We start from the raw sequence: 23,288 nt of genomic DNA, 5'->3' as shown, positions 1-23,288 counted from the left end.
GGGGTAAGATGGTTCGTGTATGTTGGGGTAAGATGGTTTAAGCAGGGTAAATAAGATCGTTTGCGTTTTTATTTATTTTTTCGACCCATTTGGTAGTAAACAAAGAATATTTTCATTATTTAGAGTACCACATTTCGATTTCTATCCTAATTTGGGAGATAGGAGAATTGGACGCCAACAGCATCCCATCTTACCCCACAGTATCAACTAAGCGGTCACTAAGCAGTTGTCTAAATTATCAGCCATACATAAAAAATCCACAAAAAAAAATGATCACAAAGTAACATAACATACCGGGCACGAGGTGTATAAAACAAATTAACAAAACACCCTCGTTATAACGTTGTCAATGGCGCCACAAGGCGAGGATAAATAAGTTACATTCATTCACTCAACAGTTTATCTATAGTGTACTTTTGAGTTACGACGATAAAATGCAAACGTTTAAAATGTAATTATTTCACAGCCACTAATGATAGAAGATATATAATTATATAAAATAAGGCGATGGTACTTTTATATCAGCAACATTTTTCTAAGGCAAATATGATACAAATACAGCGAAAGATAATAAGGCACTCGTTATAAGGTAAAGACATCTACCAGATAAAACATTATATACAGGAAAAAAATTATTTTGGTAAATAAAGTATTCTAATATACCAACACTTCTGCCAAACGTTTGGTTTGTTATGTCATAACCGGATGATGTTTCACGGTGTGGCAGAAGCAACGTTGGTATATTAGCATTTATGTTTTTACCCAAGTAGCTATTTACTTAGGCTATATAGTAGAGTGGGGTAAGATGGAACACCTTTAGCACATATTATATCAACGAGAAAATCGAACGAAAAAGGTGTTCTATCTTCCCCCACCCTACTATACATTTAACAAAGCATTTTGCTTACGCAGAAGTAATGCAATGCAATCAATAAAAATCTTTTGAAAGAATAAGTTATTAACTGAAAGTCTAAAAGCGAAATCAAGTGAAAAGAAATTCAAAAGAAACCGGTTGAGTCGGTAACAGCATTCTGCCATTCCCATGATAAAGATACGAACTCTTCGCTACTTACCGGTTCCTTTCGGTCCTCGGTAGGATCGAATACTTTGCGTAGAAAAAGGGCGATTGAGATTCGATATAAAGGAGTCACACACCATGTGTCGTTGTGCGTGCCGTTCGTTATTTCTACAACTGCTGATCGTGGGTTTCTTGACCCTTCATGTAAAGCTCGCGCCATTTCCGACGGAACGACTTCGTCGTTATCTCCATATATAAGTAACAGCGGGCATTGTATGTCTGGAATCTTCTGCGACGACATGAACTTATTCTTCACCGCCCAACGTGGTAGGTAAGACACGAATGGTAGTATGTTGCGAAAAAGATGGCACGCCACTGCTTGTATGTTAGTGAACGTATTCTCTACAATGACAGCGGCTATTCGATCCGCAAACTCTGACCTAGTTGCGAGATGTATAGCAACGGCGCCACCTAGCGAATGGCCGAATAAGACGACTTTTCGAATGTTAATATCTTGTCGATCGAATAAGTAAAGCAACGCCGCTTCCCCGTCTAAATACAACCCCCCCTCAGAAGGTGAGCCTTCACTTTTACCATAACCCCTGTATTCCACAAGCAGAATGTTAACATGGCATGTCATATACAAAGGTATGTAGCTTGGGGAACCAATGTTACCTGGGAGAAAAATGTAATAATATGAATTTTTATTTGGTATTAACTTAAGTAGTTTTACCTTGAGTGTGTTAATCACCATGTTTTTGCTGATAAATAAACAAAAGCAGTAATATTAAATGTTTTTTGCCTTTACTATTATTTTACACAAGCAGTTTATACTCATAACATGTTTAATAACTTTTGTTTTTGCTGCTACTTGAATAACATACCAACATGTATTTGTCCATTTGATTATTATAGCAACGATTAAATTGTTGAATTGATTGAATTTGAAAAGACTGAATTGTTAAAACAAGAAGACAGGATATGGCGACCAAATTACAGTTTTTTAAAATGGTTGTTGAATGAAAGAATGATACAGAATGTAACTTATTTATCTTGGCATGGCAAAGCAATGACAGTTAACACAGCTGCGGCTGACGGGTGTTCTGTTTTATGTACATTGTGCCAGCTTACAAGTATACCTGTAGCCGTAACCAAACTTTGTTGGTGATTATTTTAATTACTCTACAATTCAACCAATTAAACTAACCTGCGTTTCCATGGAAATAAACGAGTGTCGGGGCATCCTGGATCTCATTCTCCTGTTGCTTTATGAAGTAAGCGTGAAGTTTCACTTTATCAGATGTTGTGATGAAGACGTCGTCATATGGGATGTTAGGTGGGGGTAGAGGGACGTATATCCTCGACGATGGGGGCATAGAGGGATGGTATAGAAGGAGATCCTGGCATTTGTAGAGGACGCCAAGAAAGAGGATGATGATGGAAGTTACGAAGATGTAACGAGGTACGTCATCCAGTATTGGAATGAAAGGATGATCTTTAGATGTTTTGTAAAGCACAGTGACAAGTAGCAACGCATGAGGGGAGTATTCAGCAATGCAACAAAACAACTTCCCTAATATTGAGATAATGGCTTGAACTTTTGAGTTCCTCACTGAGGGTTTGATCAACTGTGTGTATCCGCTATGAGATCGAGAAGCTAAACTATTTAAGAACTTCATGAATGCACTTGGGTAAATTACCTAGAATAAAGTTTGTATTATAATTTTGAAAGCAAGAGTATTTATGCCACAACAGTGTTTAATGTAGGTTACTTGTTATAACAATAACAGCAAAATAAAGATAAAGTAATTAATATTCTGTATAGTACATCCTAAATAATCTGAAGAATGACATGTCACAAATCGCAATGATTGTAAAAACTAAAGTGGAATATATCTGCAGTCTTTCTGTTTTGCAAGATGTCTCAGTAGCGAGCATTTCTGTGAAAAGAATTTTTCACATTTTTCGCACTGAAACATCTTGATCCCACTGTGTGTCTTCATATGAACATCAAGAACTGATTTCCTGTGAAAAGCTTTGTTGCAATGGATACAAACATACTCCTTGTGTTCGTGGGACCTCATATGCCGAGTTAAACTGAATCGGTTCATGTACAACGCCCCGCATCGCTCACAGACATATTTAAAACAATCAGGGTGTCGTGATTTATAATGTTTCGCCAGAGAAATTTTCGACGTATGAGTTTCAGTGCAAACTTTGCAACTGAAGATTATTGAACCTGAAACATGAGTCTTTTTATGCCTTGTCAGTTGGTAGGCGGTTACAAATGACTGCTGGCAATTGTTGCACTTGTGTGATTTGATTGGGTTATGAAACAAGAGGTGCCTGGAATATTTGCTGCGATATTTGAAAGTTTTCTTGCAAACTTTACACTCAAACTTAGCGCTTCTATGTTTGGTAACATTATGATCATACAGGTTCCGATGACTTGTAAACTGCTGGTTACAAACCAAGCATGTATAGTCCATCACCTTTGCATGAGCCAGAATGTGATCCAAATATCCAGTTGCGGTGGTGGTTATTTTATTACAAACATTGCAAACAAATTTACTCGGATCGTTTTTAACTCCTACCCCACCATGTGTTGCATAATAATGCAAGCCATACTTACATCTAGAATGAAACACTTCACTACAAACAAAACAACTGTACAACTTTCGTTTCCGACAAGATTTTTTTCTAACATATTTTTCAACCTCTTTGCTGTCAATACAGTTTTGGGAACTATCAAGTGTATTACTGGTAATGGAGTCTTCAATATTAACAATACTGTGACTTGGTGTGTTTAATAAGCTTACAGATTCAGTGTTTGAATCAAAACCATCATTCATGCTTGACGTCATGGTAAAAGTAGATCCCGTCTTTCTAGCAGTTTGAAAGATTGTCAAAAGTTGTTCATCTGATAAATATTGTGGGTCCAACACACTTGCAACTGCCATTATTTATTTATCCGATCTTTCCTTATAAAATGGCAGAGACGAAAGATCAACTGATTCGGAAACAACTTCTTTCAGTTCGTCTTCGATTAAATGATGTAAATATTCTCCGTTGTGTAAATATTTCCACGAATTATCTTCAAAATCATATCTTTTTGGGCCGCTGATTGGAGAAGACAACCAGATCTGTTTATTTGGTGCCTGTTTGTTGATCACATAGGTTCCAACCGCCTTTGAAACACGAACAGTAAGAACCCCACTTTCCAAAAACGCGTCAAACTCGTTATTAACTAAATCAGAATCAGAAATCTCATCGAAAAAGTCAGACAAACTCTCTAACGTAGCATCACTGTATTTTTCATAATCCAACTTACAAAGCGTGGAATACTTTGGAGTTAAATACAAAACACATGATGTTTGGTCGAATAATTTATGCCGGCAATTGGTGACTTTCGAAGTAGAGGACAAAATGTTTCTCCTTATAAAACAGTTCCCTAACCGACTAAGTAGACCTATCGGCATAATTAGAAACACCTGTAATGAACCAGTTATAGGTAAAGTTAGATGTTACCATGCTAGTAAAGAATCTTGGTCAACAATGTGCGTCAGGCTTTCCCGTTACCTGCGGTTTATTATATGGTGCTAGTGAAGAATCCTCACCCAACGTTATCTGATAATAACTATTAACTAACTACTAACCCATATAACCCTTAATTACTAACCTAGATAACCCTTAACTACTAACCTATATAACCGCTACCTAATAACCCACAACTACCAACCTCCAACAAATTTCAGTGCATTCGTCAATAAATTAGATTCTATACACTGCTGGTGAATAATCAGCCACCCCAATAACGTTAACCGGTTAACGTACATTGATTATTATTCGTGCTAGAGGATTTTTCACCATGTGCCAAACTTTGATATGGTATAAACACAGATAGGAAACCACGAACTATATACCATACTTCATAAAGTGTTACCTGAATTCTACGCAGGAATCAAATTACGAAAGCAAACAGTCTCCTGTCTCCCTACCACGAAATGTATTTCTACCGCTGGTAACCAGTAAAAATGTTGCACCAGAATTGTCCCTTATACTTTCTTGATATTCGCTGTATAATCTTTATTTAAAAGGTCGGGCTTTCGTATATAAAATCAACTTTAAAAATGAGAAAATAGTGCACAAACAGATTCTACTACATTTCGCGTATGCATTTATTGATACTGTAGCGTTTTCTTCTTTAGACAAAAGTAAGACCGCTCACGAACTCAACCACAAGCAACTGACTTTATTCTTAAACTATAAAATGCAACGTCACGCCCACGAAATTAACCAATCAACAGCAGCACGCAAAATACAGGAATGTGCCAATAATGTAAAACGAAGGAATGCGGTAAACGAAGGAATGCGTAAACGAAGGAATGCGGTAATAGCAATTAACTCACGCTCTGTAACTTAACATAGACATAGAATAAAACATAAATCGCGCTCTGAATAGAGGAAATACACAGCTAAGACATAAAATAAATACACAACTATAAGAATTCATCACACTCCCCCCCACTTAAACACGTTTGTCCCCAAACGAATAACACACAAAATGAAATTACACCAATAATACACTAATACACATCATAGGTTAAACGTCGCGGTGGACGACGAACTCGACCAAACAGGGAAACATTGTCATTTGCTCCAACATCGCCACCGGGCAGCATCTCAGCACTCGACCGATCGCCGGTCTCTGTCCGTTCTTGTGGTGGTGTACGCGCATCACTTCTCTGCTGTCCAACGTTCACAGCGTCGCGTTCACGCGTCCAGTCCTCCGGTAAATGTTCGGCTTCATATTTGCGAAGATTGTCGGCATGTATTACTTTAAGACGCGCGGTAGCCGAGCCTTGTATCACAAAGAGTTCATTATTGAGCTGTTGTCGCACTAAATAGGGGCCAATCCACCCATGTCCCAGTTTTCTTCTAGCTGCCGGAGGGTAAAAATACCAAACCCAATCCCCGACTGTAAACGGTTCTACCACTTGCATGTTGCGGTCGTAGTTGCGCTTTTGGCGAACGGCGGATTTCTTTAACGATCGATGCGCTTCTTCGAACGAGTTTGTCAGGGTGTACTGCATGTCCTGGACAAACCCCGTGTGGCACCGAAACGTTCGCGACCCTGGTGGCGACCCAACCATCAGCTCTAACGGCAGAGTCGTTTCTCTTCCCAACATCAGTTTGTTTGGTGAAAACTTGGTAGATTCATGGCGTGAACACCTGTAAGCTAAACAAAGGTAAGGTAGGTGACTATCCCAATCGTCGTGGTAATCATTTACGCAAGTAGACAACATTTGTAAAAGGGTACGATTAAACCTTTCCACAAGACCGTCGGACTGTGGTCGATACGGCGTGCATCGGGTTTTCCGGATGTTTAACAAACGGCACATCTCTTGAAAAACGTGCGATTCAAAATCTCTACCCTGGTCCGAGTGTAAGACTTTTGGAAAACCAAACCTTAAAAAGAATTGTGTCACCAGGGTTTCGGCCGTGGTAGTCGCTAACTGATTCGGCAAAGCAAAAGCTTCGGTCCATTTTGTGAAATAATCCACAACAACCAAAATGTATTGATTCCCATTCTTTGTTCGAGGTAACGGGCCGAGAAAATCTATAGCTACTCGTTCCATAGGGCCGCATGAAATGTTTTGCACTAGTGGACGATGCGGTCGGCCATGGGTTGGTTTGCGTCGAGAACACGGAATACACCATCTACACCATTGTTTAACGTCTTCCGCTAATCCCGGCCAATAAAACCGACGACGTATGGCGTATATAGTTCGAGTGATCCCAAAATGACCACCCGTTCTGAGTTCGTGTAAATGGTGAAAGATTTCCCTTCGTAAACCTTGTGGGGCGACCAGCACTAACACTGGGGAATCAAAGTTATTGTCTGGTCTCCACACGCGATATAACAAGCCCTGATGTACCTCTAGTAGATCCCATTGCCTTATATAAGAAAGAGTTGTATCGTGCAACGCCAATTGCGAAGTATCCGGCGCGTGTTGGCTGCAACTTTTGTGCCTCAATATAAGAGAAATCGACGGATCCTCATTCTGCCAGCGACGCAGCTCATCGAGAGACCATTGTTCGAGCCAACCAGAGGCGTATTGCTCGCTCGGTCGGCGAGACTGCGTTTGCAATACCGAAACCACCGCCTCGCTTTTAGCGTTGTCGCAATCAAGACAGGCGTCCCGTTTACAGCGTTGCCTAGACAACCCGTCCGCATTTACATGCTGCCTCCCCGGCCTATGTTCAACCTGAAATTGGTAGGTGCCCAAAACCGAGAGCCACCGGGCCAACATACCCTCCGGGTTTTTCATAGTCAGCAGCCATTTTAAGGAAGCGTGGTCAGTGCGTAGTGTAAATTCTCTTCCCCACAAATAATGGCGAAACTTCTTAATACACTTTACCACAGCTAACAACTCCCGAAACGTGGTGCAATAGTGACGTTCGGTCTTGCTTAACGTGGAGCTACAGTAAGCAACTACTTTTTCCTTACCGTCCACGCTTTGAGCAAGTACTCCCCCAACGCCAGTGTCACTGGCGTCTGTGTCTAAGGTGAACCTTGCCTCGCGTAAAGGATATGCCAACACTGGAGCATATGTCAAAACCGACTTTAACTCGTCAAACGAAGATTGGCACGCGGACGACCAAGCAAACCGGACGTTCTTGTGCGTCAGTGCTGTTAAGGGAGCCGAAATAGAGGCGAATCCTCGAATAAAACGGCGGTAATAGGAAGCAAAGCCCAAAAAGCTGCGTAATTCTTTGACATTATGGGGCCTCGGCCACTCACCAACCGCTCTCGTCTTCTCCGGGTCGCAGCGCACTCCGTCGTGTCCAACTATGTGGCCCAAATATTTGGTCCTTCGGGAGAGAAAAGTGCACTTCTTCGGATTAAGCTTCAAGCCTGCAGCACGAAGGCGACGGAACACTACCTCCAGCTCATGTAAGGCAGTACTAAAACCAGGAGAAAAACAAACAATATCATCAATATAGACAACACAAGAGTTAAACAATAAACCAGCTAACACCCGTTCCATTAAACGCTCAAAAGTGGCAGGAGCATTAGTCAACCCAAAGCACATTACCTTAAATTGAAAGTGACCCTTCCCGGCTAATGAAAACGCCGTTTTCTCTTTGTCTACAGGGTCCATTTCTACTTGCCAGTACCCACTAGCTAGATCCAGTGTGGAAAACCACTGTGACCCTCCCAACACCTCTAACATCTCTTCTATGTTAGGTAAAGGATAGGCATCTTTTTTCGTGACAGCGTTAAGCTTCCTAAAGTCCACACAAAACCGCTGAGTGCCGTCTTTTTTTGTGACCAGTACAATGGGAGACGACCAAGGGCTTTGACTGGGTTCAATTATCCCTTCGCATAACATGCGCTCGATTTCTTTTTCCGCGAGCTGGCGCTTTACCCAAGACATCCTTCGCGGCGGTTGTCGTATAGGCTGTGACAGTCCAGTTACAATTTTGTGCTTTACAATCGCAGTCCGTCCAAGGGTCCCGTTACTCTCACGAAAAACATCTTGGTACTTTACAACGAGTTTAACGAATTGTGCCCGCTGCGTCGCCGTAAGCTCGGCGGGAATTAAACAGCTCAAGTGATCGGGAAGGGCCTTAGAGGAAACATGCGATACCTCAAGTGATGGTTTACTAAGTCGGCGTAATTGACCTGGATTGGTTTCTAAATTCACAGTTATGGTTTGAATCTGAATTTTCGAAGACATCAAGTCCAAATAGCACCGATTCCGTTTTAAAAAGTCGATGCCTATTATACCGTGACAACCGGATAGCTCCGCGACCAACATTGATTGTTCAAACCGGCGCCCTCCAATGTTAAGTGAAATACGGGCCTCGCCACAACAAGCTAGACTCTCGCCCTTCACGGTAATTAAACTCAAACTTGTCTCGCGCAACTGCGGCCGACATTCTTTTGGCACTTCATCAAACACGGAGGACTTATTAACAATGGTGGCCACGGATCCGGTATCGACCAGAAAGTTACAATTCAAACCAAGAAAATCGCAATTTATATAAAAACAGGATTCGGTTGTGGAAGATTTTCCGGCCGCCGCCAAAGGCAAGACTGGAGTGGGGGCGAGGACTCCAGTCCTTAGTGGTTTAAATGATTTCCAGTCATAAAACGTTGGTTCGAGCCCCGCGTGGTGGAAGCACGGTTTTGATTTGGACACTCTCGTTGCCAATGGCCAGGCGCGCCGCAAATATAACATCGTGCCGCTCCAGCTGAATTACTGCCTGTAGAACGATAGGTTTGATTCAGTTGCGGGGCGTCTACTGTAAGGCTCGCAATTAGTTCCATCGCGGCGTCGAGCGTAGATGCCTGAGACAACCTCACAGAATGCCGCAAAGAAGAATCGAGCAACCCAGCCGCGTACTGTTCTATCAATAATCTCTCCCCGTCTTCTCTCGACACATTAACATCCGCTTCTTGAAACAGCGACTGTAGGCGGTACGCAAAGTCTATTGGCGATTCGACCCGATCTTGTCTTGCCGTAAAGAACAGGCCACGACATTGCACCGAGTTAGACTTTTCATATTTTCGATTAAACGCTTTAGACAACGATTCAAAGTCCAACCGCTTAGGTTCCGGCAGACTGTTTTGAATAAACAAGGCTTCTCCCTTAAGGCAACACGCAAGTTGAAAACCCTTAACCTCCTCAGTCCAGCCATTAGCCATGGAAACATTCATGAAATGCCGTTTAAACCCCCACCAGTCAGTACCGTTAAACGTTTCCTTCAACTTAACGACGTCCTTGCGCACAGGGAAACCACTAACCTTTGTACCGTCAGCGTTCTCGGATTTAGCCCTCCTTTCGCTCCTGTTCGTTGGTAACTGATCCAGTCGATCGGTCAGACTCCGATACACTCTCGTAATACGTTCATCGAAATGGTCTTGAAGTTCACCAAACTTCTTCGCGAATTCTGCTTCCATCTCTTCCATGTTGAGCCCACCCAGGGACGCCAGAAAGAAGTGTAGCGTTTTCTTCTTTAGACAAAAGTAAGACCGCTCACGAACTCAACCACAAGCAACTGACTTTATTCTTAAACTATAAAATGCAACGTCACGCCCACGAAATTAACCAATCAACAGCAGCACGCAAAATACAGGAATGTGCCAATAATGTAAAACGAAGGAATGCGGTAAACGAAGGAATGCGTAAACGAAGGAATGCGGTAATAGCAATTAACTCACGCTCTGTAACTTAACATAGACATAGAATAAAACATAAATCGCGCTCTGAATAGAGGAAATACACAGCTAAGACATAAAATAAATACACAACTATAAGAATTCATCACACTACCAATGTATGTATAAGTTTTGTGTTTGTTGTCCCACTACAGAAAACTAAACAGTATTATGTGGTCCCACTAGACTAGAAACTGTTGATGTACTCTTGTTAATTCTTTTTCGAAGAACATTTGTTGTGCAACAAGCATGTTGCCAAAAAAACATACTTTCCTTGAAACATAAACTAATACTCTATACTGACTGCATACAGATAGATCCAAAGGGATTAAAATCAATATTTTGGGTAGAGCCCTGTGTGCATCACAAAACTTAACAACGAAAATTTAAATGCTCTTAAAGAAATTGTAAAATTTATTCATTAAAATTAGACAGCAAAGCATTTGATCTTGTTGCTTTTTTAGCATTAGCAAAACTGCATTAGACCAATCCCGTTGACGCAAACTTTCTTGGAAGTAAAGCAACGATCCAACATTCCAGCTTGCTTATTGAATAAGTTCCCTCCTGGCTTGAATTGTACAGCCAGCCCTTCTCGCGCGTCCACCAGCAAGTTATTAAAGTACACGGCCCCACCAATCTGGTTGGACGTTGAAAGATATAACGTCCCAACACCCGGTAGGAAAGGAAATGAAGACTGAAGGTTAATGGTTTCTGATGTATCACCAAAGTTGATCGCAACGAGAAAGGATTTGGCTCCAGGCAGTTCACGAACGTACCTAAGAATCGTGTTGATGAATATAATATTTGAATGAATGAAAGTAACTTATTTATCCTCGCATGGCGGGGCAAGGACAATCGTTATAACACGGGTGTTCTGTTTCATCTTGCTCGCGTTTTACGAGTTACCTCATATGTAACTTTGTTGGTGATTGTTTTCTGTTTGCTGACAATTTAAACAATCCATTAGTGACAACTGGGTTGGAGCAATTGCTGTTAAGTTTCTTGCCCAAGAACACATCCGCCCACAATGGTAGCATATATATCCCCTTGGCTTTAGACATGCAGGCTAACCAGTGCGCCACGGCGCTGAACCATAAACTTACACAATTGTTTTGGCCGTAGACATTAAAACACAGAGATATCCTTGACGAAAAGTTTCATCCGAACGCAAGTTGATCAACTTCTTGTACAGGTTGAACATCGAAGTGGAATTGGTTTTCTGCTCCTGTTACGCGAAACAGTTTATTTTAGGAATGGCGGATAATAACTGTGATAAATTACGTGACTCATAAAGCTGGACGAGTCTTGTAACAAAATACATAGTCAGGATCAAGTGCCACGAAAAAGGTAATAGACAATTACCTTTATTTTACCTTTTCGTGGCACTTCCAATGCATTTTACTATAACAGATTAGTACTGTGGGGTAAGATAGGACACCTTTAGCACATAATATCCAAATATCCTGATCGTGTTTTTAAACAATTACCAACGGTCTATGGGAGTCGTGGGGATACGGTTTTATAATTATTTAAATGTTCTTTGTTTACTACCAAATGAGACAAGAAAGTAGAATAAAAGGTGTCCCATCTTTCCCCCACCCAACTATATTTTGACACATCATCATAGTTTATCATTCAAATTCAATCTAATTGTATGGGGACCAAATTACCTCTACGTTGATGCCTTTACTCAAGTAGTTGTTGTTCACTGGTAGCCAGCTTGTACAATTGTCACAGAAGCCAGCGTTATTAGTTATGTCCCATTGCATTGGGGTTCTCTCTGGGTCCCGAGTGTCCGCCTGTATTTACGTGTGTTTACTTAGTGTCATGGTATAACAATAAGTAATTATGTTTTAACTAAAAAAATCAATTGTCAAAAAAAGCAATTGTTTTTCGCTTCAAATGGATAAAACAACGAAGAAGAGTGAAATAGTAGCAAAACGAAAGTCGTTAAAACACGCTTATTTATTTAGCTTCAACAACTGTACCAAGGTGATCCTAGAATACAGATATTTTAGCGGCCATTTTCGATACCTTCTACTGGTGCCACCAACCTAAAATTTGGACACTGTACTAACTAGACCCCAGCGGTACCGAATCTAAAATAAAAAATAAAAATTTCGAAAAAATATTAATTATGAATATTAATATTCGTCATAAAAACATATTTATAGAATTTTCTCCCGTTCCAGCTTCGAATATGTTATAGCGCTACGTAATAGCTACAAAATGAAACATTATTTTCTTTAAAAAAGTGCGGGGATAGATGTTAAATATAAAAAAGTATGATCATAACTCGAATCATATAAATATTATATTTTCGATTTTTTTTGCGAAAATATAACTCACGCATACATCTATGTAGGTCACTAGCATGTTATCCCCATCGAAAAAAAAATTAATTTCAATTTTTTTTTATAACTGAATATTAATATTCGTCATAAAAACATATTTATAGAATTTTCTCCCGTTCCAGCTTCGAATATGTTATAGCGCTACGTAATACCTAAAAAATGAAACATCATTTTCTTCAAAAAAGTGCGGGGAAGGGTTCAGAATACAAACAAGTATGAGGGTCATAACCCGAATCATACAAGTATTAAATTTTAAATAATTTCGGCGAAAATATAACTTACGCATGCATCCATGTAGGTCACTCACATGTTATCCCCATCGAAAAAAAAATTAATTTCAATTTTTTTTTATAACTGAATATTAATATTCGTCATAAAAACATATTTATAGAATTTTCTCCCGTTCCAGCTTCGAATATGTTATAGCGCTACGTAATACCTAAAAAATGAAACATCATTTTCTTCAAAAAAGTGCGGGGAAGGGTTCAGAATACAAACAAGTATGAGGGTCATAACCCGAATCATACAAGTATTAAATTTTAAATAATTTCGGCGAAAATATAACTTACGCATGCATCCATGTAGGTCACTCACATGTTATCCCCATCAAAAAAAAATTAATTTCAACTTTTTTTTATAACTGAATATTAATATTCGTCATAAAAACATATTTATAGAATTTTCTCCCGATCCAGCTTCGAATATGTTATAGCGCTACGTAATACCTAAAAAATGAAACATCATTTTTTTTCAAAAAAGTGCGGGGAAAGGGTTCAGAATACAAACAAGTATGGTCATAAAGTGAATCATATAAATATTAAATTTTCGATTTTTTTCGCGAAAATATAACTTACGCATACATCTATGTAGGTCACTAGCATGTTATCCCCATCGAAAAAATTATTAATTTTTTTTTTAAATTTGAATTTTAATATTCGTCATAAAAATATATTTATGAAATTTTCTCCCGATCCAGCTTTGAATATGTTATAGCGCTACGTAATACCTAAAAAATGAAACATAATTTTCTTCAAAAAAGTGCGGGGATGGATGTTAAATATTGCGGAGAGTATTAATTACTCGAATTTCGTGTTTATATATATTTTTTGCACGAACGCAAAAATAGTACATATTAATCCACATAAATGTTTTTATAACAAAATTAGAGTAAAGTGTTTGGATTACAACTGCACAAAACTCCTCTCCTGGTGGACCTTACCAACAGCGTTAAAACTCTTTAAATGCCAAAGATGAACACATTCGCCAATTTAAATAACGGAGGTGCAAAGATTATCATAATATGGGCGAAAGCGACCTTGCACCTCTACTTCAGGCGTTTCTAAAACAAACAGGTTTATCTTCCTTTCCTTTAGACATTCATTATTGTCTGCGACAATTCGATCGAGCCTATCAATTAATCTTAGAGGCTTCAAGAACAAACAATCCTTTGTATTAATTGAAACAAATAAATTAAAATTCTTGGTATATTTCCAGGTACGTAAGTACGGACAGGATAACCGTAAATAACCCAAAATTCGAGTAATTAATACTCTCCGCAATATTTAACATCCATCCCCGCACTTTTTTGAAGAAAATTATGTTTCATTTTTTAGGTATTACGTAGCGCTATAACATATTCAAAGCTGGATCGGGAGAAAATTCTATAAATATGTTTTTATGACGAATATTAATATTCAGTTATAAAAAAAATTGAAATTAATTTTTTTTTCGATGGGGATAACATGTGAGTGACCTACATGGATGCATGCGTAAGTTATATTTTTGCCGAAATATTTTAAAATTTAATACTTGTATGATTCGGGTTATGACCGTCATACTTGTTTGTATTCTGAACCCTTCCCCGCACTTTTTTGAAGAAAATGATGTTTCATTTTTTAGGTATTACGTAGCGCTATAACATATTCGAAGCAGGATCGGGAGAAAATTCTATAAATATGTTTTTATGACGAATATTAATATTCAGTTATAAAAAAAAATTGAAATTAATTTTTTTTTCGATGGGGATAACATGCTAGTGACCTACATAGATGTATGCGTGAGTTATATTTTCGCAAAAAAAATCGAAAATATAATATTTATATGATTCGAGTTATGATCATACTTTTTTATATTTAACATCTATCCCCGCACTTTTTTAAAGAAAATAATGTTTCATTTTGTAGCTATTACGTAGCGCTATAACATATTCGAAGCTGGAACGGGAGAAAATTCTATAAATATGTTTTTATGACGAATATTAATATTCATAATTAATATTTTTTCGAAATTTTTATTTTTTATTTTAGATTCGGTACCGCTGGGGTCTAGTTAGTACAGTGTCCAAATTTTAGGTTGGTGGCACCAGTAGAAGGTATCGAAAATGGCCGCTAAAATATCTGTATTCTAGGATCACCTTGGTAACAACTGTCGTTGTGCTATTAATTCCTTTCCATTCGTTGTTAAAATAATCGTATCTTGCTATCGTATTCGAAGTAATATATAAAAAATATGGTAGCCTAAGTTATGGGAAAAAGAGATAAAAAGTAAAAAAAAGAACATCACCAACAAGCTGGGATCATTCTGATTGGCCAATATTTTGTGGGATGGTTTTAATCTTTTCGGTTATGAAAATACTCACCGGGTTGGTCATCACTAAATCCTCCATCCCTATTTCCTCTCCATAATACATCCCCGGGGTACCGGATAAAGTCATCGTGAGGAAAGCTGCACAGGAAGCTAACTTGTTCCCCAATCTTGTTGATACTCGGGAGTTATCATGGTTGCCAATCTATATTACAAGTTGTGAGTATAACTTATTCATTCTCGCGTGGCAGGTAAGCGACTTTCGTAAAACGCAGGTGTTTTTTTATCCGGCCACGCGAGGATAAAGTAAGTTACATTCATTCATTCATTCATTCATTCATACACATCGTACCCGTTTATAAGGTGCTTTATTAGTGTATATATTGGCCATGTTGTTTGGCTGACAATGTAGACCACCTATATTGCACCACTGGGTTGGAACAAATACCCAAGTCATTTTTCCATAAATACTAGGAAAAATGTTCTCTATACAGTACTGTGGGGAAGATGGGACACCTTAGCACGTAATGTCCAAATATCCCGATCGAGTTTTAAACAATTAACAACGGTCCATGGGAGTCGTGAGCATACGGTCATATAATTCTTTGAATGTTTTTTGTTTATTACCAAATAGAACGAGAAATAGTATACCGTTTCCATCTGCACCCTACTATATATATGTGTGTATTGTAGCAGATCCACTCACCACCCAGTTAGGCCACTTGGACGAAGGCATTTTCCGCATCCATTGTAGAACTGTTGACTCAATGTTACTTCCTGTCCATGAGGCGGGCTTTTGGAGGTCTATTAGTTTAAAGTTCATTGGGAAATCCGCCTCGTCAACGTAGGGGGTCCCGTAGTAACGAATAACTGTGTCGATGTCGTCATACACCTCTGTCTCCATAAATCTGGGGGAAGACACGAATGTGAAAATGGTTCGAAAAAATACAGCAGTATTTTCTTAACATAAAGGTGAACACTACTGTGGGGTAAAATAAAACACCGTTTTATTCTATAAATTCCATACTTTCTTATCGTGTTTTACCAATTAACAACGCTATTTTAACTAAAGATACGGTTATATAATTCGGTGAAAATTTGTTGTTTCCTACCAAATGAGACGATACTTTTATAAAAACGCATGTAATGATAAGGAATACCTATACACTCCTGGTTCAGTGCTGAATTTGTCCAACACATGTCGCCACCTTGCTATGATCTCATGAACTCCCATTTGGTTTTGAGTGTAATCAGGATATACGTTTGTGTAGGAAGGCTGGGGTGTAATTGAATAAATAAAAACTACAATCATAACAACGCTAGTGGTATGGTTATGATTAAATGAATGAATGCAACTTATTTATCCTCGCATGGCGGGAAAGTCGTTATAACACGGGTGTTCTGTTTCAAACACCTCGTGCCCGCTTACGAGTTACCACGTATATGTAACTTTATTGGTGATTTTATGTGGCTGATAACTTACCACTATGTTGGAGCAATTATCATCACGTATCTTCCTTTAAGGGAACATACGTAGCCAGTTCATGAACTGACGTGTCGAACTTACCGGTTTGGTATCATCCACTAACGGGTTGTCACGCAGATGGGTAGCTTCTAACATGAACGCAACAGCATCGCATCGAAACCCATCAACCCCTTGGTCAATCCAGTACGTAAGAACAGCCTAATAAAACAACACATGTATACACGTTTAAAGTTACATGATATGCGTTACATGTGTGTGTTACATATACGACGAGTACGTCGCCACAAAGTTACGTACGTGGTAAGTTATAAACGGGCACGAGGTGTTTGAAACAAAACACCCGTGTTATAACGACTTATGTTATAAATCGAAGGGTTGAGCAGTAGGGTGGGGAAGGATGGGACACCTTTTTGTTCTGTTTTCTTATCGCATTTGGAAGTAAACAAAAAACATTCAAAATATATAAAACCATATCCTCACAGTTCCCATAGACCGTTGTGAATTATTTAAAACCCAATCAGGATATTTGGATATTATGGGCTAAAGGTGTCCCATCTTACCCCACCATCTAATATATGATCTTACATCCAGTTCAACAAGCACCGCTTCGTTCCTGAGGTTTAGATCAGGTTGTTCTTTATAGAAAGCGTGATAATAGAATTGTTTCCTCTTATCGTTCCATTCCCATGCTGAAGGGTCGGTGTCAGAGAACACACTTTGCTGGAATATTCGTAATTTAAGTTGTTGTGATTTATAATTCTCATAGGCTGCACTACACATGGTTAGAGCAATGCTCGTTAAGTGTCTTGTCCAAGGACACATAAGCGCACAATGTATCTGTATTGAACCTGGTATACATCGGTTACGGTCCAAGTACTCACGACAAACAGTTTAAAAGGTAAGTAACGGTTTATGATCATCGATTACAAATTTTATCTCTCACCCAGTTATTGGGCACGCCAGTGCTCCCTCCGTTCGTACTATCCGCCCATATATAATAATCCTTGTACTTCTCATATTGGGCATGAGATGGATTCGAACTTGCATTGAACCATGCATGCTTATCGCTCGTGTGATTCGGTACAAAGTCCATGATGATTTTCATTCCTAAATAATAACGATGTTTGCTGCACAAACTTATATGTGTGTGTAACTTATTTATTCTCGCATGAAGAGGCAATGACAGTCGTTATAACACGGGTGTTCTGTTCCATACACTGTGTTCCCGCTTATACAAGTTACCACGTATATACCTTATTCATCCTCGCATGAAGAGGCAATGACAGTCGTAATAACACGGGTGTTTTGTTCCATACACCTCATGCCCGCTTACAAGTTACCACGTATGTAACTATGTTAGTGATTGTTTTTTATGTATGGCTGATAACCTAGACAACCCATTAATAACCACAGGATTGAATCAATTTCCATGTCTTGCCCAAGGACACATACACACAGAATAGCAGCGACAAGCTGAAAGCACCGCTCCCTATATTTAGGTCATTCAGGTCCCAGTAACTCCGTTAACATGAACGACAAACATGTACATACAAGTGATACAACGCTCTTTATATGAACGACGTACATAAGCGGTCTGACTGTTGCTGTAATTGGCCAACTTTGCCCAAACCCCTAGACCTACTAGACAAGGACGTCACCCATATAGAATAGAATATAGTAGGGTTGGAAAAGATGGGACACCTTTTCATTCTATTTTCTCGTCCTATTAACAAAGAAAATTCAAAGAATTATGAAACCGTATCTTCATGACTCCCATATAGACCATTGTTAATTGTTTAAAACACGATCAGGATATTTAGATATTCTGTACTAAAGGTGTTCCATCTTCCCCCATTCTACTATATCATAATGTTCACTTTAAAATACCTCTATCATGTACATCAGTGATCAACAATTCCATTTCCGCCATCGTTCCAAACATGGGGTCGATGGTGACGTAGTCCATGACGTCATACCCGTTATCTACTTGTGGGGATAAGTATATTGGGTTGAGCCAGATCATATTCACGCCAAGGTCGTCCTTCAAGTAATCTAACTTGCTCCGGATGCCTAGATGGTTGTATTCAGTATAAGCGGGGTATTTTAGTATAAGTTTAAAAGGATATAAAGGTAAAAGGTTAACGTCAGTGCATAGTGGTATAAGTGCGTCTGGGCCTAATTTAGTTATTGCTCATGAAATTGGATGATCCTCGTAACGAAATAACAGCCAGGATCAAGAATAACCGCAGTAAGTTTAAGTAGAGTATAAGAAGACACAGCAGTGTTTGGAACGTCATAAGGAGATTCTCGAAGCTGGATGCCACCATCAGCATGCTGGGCGTATGTGTGAATGAAAAATACGCAATTGCTCCAATCAGTGGTCAAAGATGTTGTTTTACATGAATACACTGATATCTTCGGCAGAAAGTTTTATATTTTGCAGGTATTAATCTAAATTGCAGAGATATATGTCTATAACAAAAAAAAACAAAAAATAATAATAATAATCACCCACAAAGTAACATACATGGTAACTCGTAAGCTGGCACGAGGTGTATGAACACCCGTGTTATACAACTGTCGTTTTCCGGCCACGCGATGATAAAGTAAGTTACATTCATTTATTACTCTCATATAATAATCTATAACTGGAAGTTATATCCCGGTATAACGTTACCTGCGATGTCTCCAACACCATCGTTGTTATTATCAGAATATGACTTGGGATAGATCTGGTAGATTGGACTTGTCTGCCAGAATGGTTGGCAACCTGGTGATATGGCGATAAGTGCAATCACCAACGACAGAAGGACAAGGATAGCAAGGATGACGGCTGCTGTCATGATGTTACGTGCCCATACAAAGTGACGCTGGCGGGAATAATGTAGGAGGACGTCCTTTGGCATACCTATGAAAATAAAACAAAGGGTGAGGAAAGTCGGGACTCATTAAAACATAACACCCAAATATCCTGATTGTGTTTTAAACAATTAACAAAATGCGTACCATCTTCTCCCACCCTACTGCAATACTGCGAGGTAAGATGGTTAATGTATGGACAGAATTACATGGCTGTGTTTTTATTATTTAAAACAAAGAAGAGATAGAAATTAGCAGCAAAATGGCAGTCGTTAAAACACTCTAGAAGTAAAAACTACTTGAGGAAGAGTTTCAGATAAAAAAGTGCTAGATAAAAGCGTGGCTGTCAAACCGACATACAGCAAGGTTTTGCTAAGGTCTCTGCTTTATATGCGGTTTCATTGCTTGAGTTGGTTATTATTGATAGTTAACTTAAGTTGTATTTAAATAAATTTGCATATTTGTGACCGGCTTCAAAGCCCATAGCGAATTAACAAATATTGAGATTGATTAAACCAAACTAAACACAACGCATATAACAAACCAACCAGCGTAAGGCTTCGGGATATCCGCACTTTCATCGTCCAACTTTATATTAGTGAACCCAGTGTCGTCAAACTTCTCATAATCCCCATTACTCTCCTCATTGGTGAACGATGTGGATTGCTTACCATTGTCGTTCTCATAGGCGTTGTTGTCCGCCATAATTCAATCAGTGATTATATTTAAAATATAAGCTCAAATCTACACACTGCAAATGAAGGTACAGTAGCCCACTGTAGGGTATTGTTATTGTGTAGTGGGTTGGGGTAAGATGGGACATCTTTTCATTCCATTTTCACGTCCCATTCGGTAGTAAACAAAGAACATTCAAAGAATTATAAAAACCGTATCCTAATGACTCCCATATAGACCGTTGTTAACTGTTTGAAATACGATCAGGATATTTGTATATTATGTGCTAAAAGTGTCCCATCTTCCTCCACCCTACTATATAACAAATGCAAGTTTAGTTTTACACAATGCAAACCGAGGCACTGTAAATTAACTTACAGTATATATAACGGTGTCCCCACTCTAAAAGACTGTTGCTTGTGTTACGTATAACGGCAGTTTGATCAAGCACGCTGCTTAAACTGCCAATCGCGGGATCTGTATGCCGTAGTTTGCTGTAGGCTGCACTAAATATTACTCAAATATGAAAGAAAGTAATTTAATAAATATTCCTAATACGATGTATATATAAAAAGGTAACCTCATCCGTTTTGCAACACTACTATATACAGTAATCACTAACACAAATATCTACTTTATCAGTTCAATACAAACATAACGATTCTCTCACAGCAAAACGACCTTTCGCAAACGCAGTACAACGAAAACTAACTTTACACGCTTAAAGCATAGAAACAAAACCGCAGCAATCAGACCAACGGCAGGGAACACGCGGCAACGTAAAATAACCGTCGAACAAGTCATTTTTAGTAAAAACGCAGATTTCAAATATAGGAAATAAAAACTAACACAATAAAATTAAACTAACACACATAGTTTTCGGCAATGAGACAATCCTGGTTTAAATCCTAGGTCCCATCATCGCGTGCCATTCTGCGGGACCTCACCTACATAAAAAAATAGAACAGACAGTTATAACGATTAATTGAGCAAAATAGATCAAACGCGATTTAAACTAGAAAAACATACGTTCATCTTACCCCACAGTATAAAATATTCTGCAAAAACAACTTTTGCAATTTAAAAATACCTTTATCAATTATTGCATAGTTTCGGTGTATAACTATATCACAACCTTCGTATATATGGTGAGGGAAGATGGGACACCTTTAGCACATGCTTTCAAAATATCCTGATCAAATGTTTTTTGTTTACTGCCAAAATCGGATGAGAAAATAGAGGTAAAAGGTGTCCCATCTTCCCCACCCTACTATATGAAACCTAGCTTTTCTCAGCCCAACCTGCAACTAAACTGATCCTCTATGTCCCACACAACCTATTACGCCTATCTTACCCCAGCATAGCACGATCCTCGTAAATTAAATTCACTTAATATTTGTCTATTATAATACAAAATGCAAATGTATAATAGTGTGGGGTAAGATTGGACACCTTTAGCACATAATATCCAAACATCCTGACCATGTTTTAAACAAATAATAACGGTCTATTAAAGTCGTGAGGATACGCTTTCATAATTCTTTGAATGTTTTTTGTTTGCTACCATGCGGGACAAGAAAATAGAATGAAAAAGTGTCCCATCTTCCCCAATCCTATTATATAAATATAAAACCTACTAGCTTTACTTCAAACTCGCTCTGCACCAACTAATGGTGTTTGTCCCATTACATCTCCCTGCATAACAGCACTGCTCAAGCAGGAGGGTAAATATTAACTAGCGAACAAATATTCAAACAACTTTACTGCGCAGTCGTTCATTCATTGCTCCCTGTGTGAAAGGATTAAGCACAACGACAATGGAGGGAACCACTTCAATGCTCTCGGGTTAAAAAGAATGTTTGTCATAGTTACGAAGGGTTTTAAAATATTTTTTAAAAAAGGATAAATGTGACTTATTTATCTTCGCATGGCAGGACAACGACAGTAGTTATAACACGGGTGTTTTGTTTCATACACCTTGTGCTCGCTTACGAGTTACCATGCTGTATGTAACTTTTTTATAATCTCGCATGGCGGGGCAATAATATTCGTTATAACACGGGTGTTCTGTTTCATACACCTCGTGTCTGCTTACGAGTTACCACATATGTAACTTTTTAGGTTACAATTACCCAAGATTTCATGCAAAACAAAACAACTTTAGATTCTTGTTTAACTTTTTGCTCTTTTCTGTTTATCTCTTGCTCTGCATATTTGAAATATGTTAGCAGTTTAAATATTATGCTGCAAGTCAATAATTAAACAGAGTTGTTCAAACAATATTGTATTTGAAGAGCTTTAAAGATTAACACATTCCTTCAAAAAAGAAGCATTACTAATTTTTTTTTACTTTACTATGAGTGTGTATATAGCCTAGTCTAGTATACGCAATTACGTTTAGCACTAATATATACCACTTTTGAATTAGTTAAGCAGGCGGTACGCTATATATAGTAGGGTGGGGGAAGATGGGACACGTTTTCATTCTATTTTCTCGCCCCATTTCGTAGTAAACAAAGAACATTCAAATAATTATAAAACCGTATCCTCACGACTCCCATAGACCGTTGGTAATTGTTTAAAACAAGATAAGGATATTTGGATATTATGTGTTAAAGGTGTCCCATCTTCCCCCAGCCTACTATATAGTTTTTACCCATAGCGTGTTTTTACGACTTTCATTTTGCCGCGAATTCCCTTTTCTTCGTTGTTTTATTCAATTAAACTTTCGTTTTTGTATTTTAAGATAAATTATGTCAATAATGAAATTTTATCTTTAAAAAGAAAAATCATTTCCACCGGCAATGTTTACCTTTGCATTTACAAACACACTCACCAGATAGAAGCTGCCATTATCTTTAGGAAACCGAATGTAAATATTTCGTTGTTCGGAACTTTAGTGGTACCTTTAGACCACTTTTTTTGCATTTCCAGAACACCCGTGTTATAACACAGAACACCCGTGTTATAACGACTGTTGTTGCCACGGGAAGTGAAATCCAACCATTATTAAAACTTTTAAATAGATATTTTTGCGGCCATTAGCCTACAGCGTGTGTGGTAAATATAAGTTTCTAAACCAAT

At 38.6% G+C, this 23,288-nt stretch overlaps 4 protein-coding genes across 7 annotated transcripts; all 4 read right to left on the bottom strand.

Annotated features, from left to right (window-relative positions):
* Positions 1–286: 286 nt before the first annotated feature.
* On the bottom strand, positions 287–2,697 carry LOC149737438 (protein ABHD13-like). Its single transcript, XM_089875383.1, has 2 exons — positions 2,226–2,697; positions 287–1,693 (listed from the first exon to the last, which is right to left on the bottom strand). Exons 1-2 carry the CDS (start codon positions 2,695–2,697, stop codon positions 999–1,001), a joined length of 1,167 nt encoding a protein of 388 aa, XP_089731509.1. The 3' UTR covers positions 287–998.
* Positions 2,698–2,718: 21 nt separating this feature from the next.
* LOC149737437 (uncharacterized) lies at positions 2,719–3,978 on the bottom strand. The gene has a single exon (XM_089875384.1). It carries the CDS (start codon positions 3,976–3,978, stop codon positions 2,899–2,901), a length of 1,080 nt encoding a protein of 359 aa, XP_089731510.1. The 3' UTR covers positions 2,719–2,898.
* A 3-nt stretch (positions 3,979–3,981) lies between these two features.
* On the bottom strand, positions 3,982–4,497 carry LOC149737436 (frataxin, mitochondrial-like). The gene has a single exon (XM_089875387.1). The coding sequence runs from the start codon at positions 4,495–4,497 to the stop codon at positions 3,982–3,984; it is 516 nt and encodes a 171-aa protein (XP_089731513.1).
* Positions 4,498–10,078: 5,581 nt separating this feature from the next.
* LOC149737435 (amino acid transporter heavy chain SLC3A1-like) lies at positions 10,079–21,964 on the bottom strand. Of its 4 annotated transcripts, XM_089875382.1 has the most exons (15): positions 21,842–21,964; positions 21,077–21,151; positions 20,583–20,710; positions 20,078–20,280; positions 19,348–19,578; positions 18,558–18,740; positions 17,614–17,777; positions 17,256–17,390; positions 16,752–16,868; positions 16,345–16,460; positions 15,891–16,092; positions 15,240–15,389; positions 11,918–12,046; positions 11,351–11,472; positions 10,079–11,023 (listed from the first exon to the last, which is right to left on the bottom strand). In XM_089875382.1, the coding sequence occupies exons 4-15, from the start codon at positions 20,232–20,234 to the stop codon at positions 10,714–10,716; spliced, it is 2,016 nt and encodes a 671-aa protein (XP_089731508.1). In that variant the 5' UTR covers positions 20,235–20,280; positions 20,583–20,710; positions 21,077–21,151; positions 21,842–21,964; the 3' UTR covers positions 10,079–10,713. The 4 variants fall into 4 exon arrangements, with proteins under 4 accessions (XP_089731508.1, XP_089731506.1, XP_089731507.1 ...); XM_089875380.1 differs by having other exon boundaries at positions 20,583–21,151; XM_089875381.1 differs by having other exon boundaries at positions 21,077–21,920.
* Between the last annotated feature and the right edge of the window lie 1,324 nt (positions 21,965–23,288).

Source organism: Ciona robusta, chromosome 3, assembly GCF_009617815.1.
Source record: "Ciona robusta chromosome 3, ASM961781v2".
NCBI classification, from domain to species: domain Eukaryota; kingdom Metazoa; phylum Chordata; class Ascidiacea; order Phlebobranchia; family Cionidae; genus Ciona; species Ciona robusta.
The sequence above is the reverse complement of the archived record's forward strand: the minus strand, read 5'-3'. Positions and strand labels throughout refer to the sequence as shown.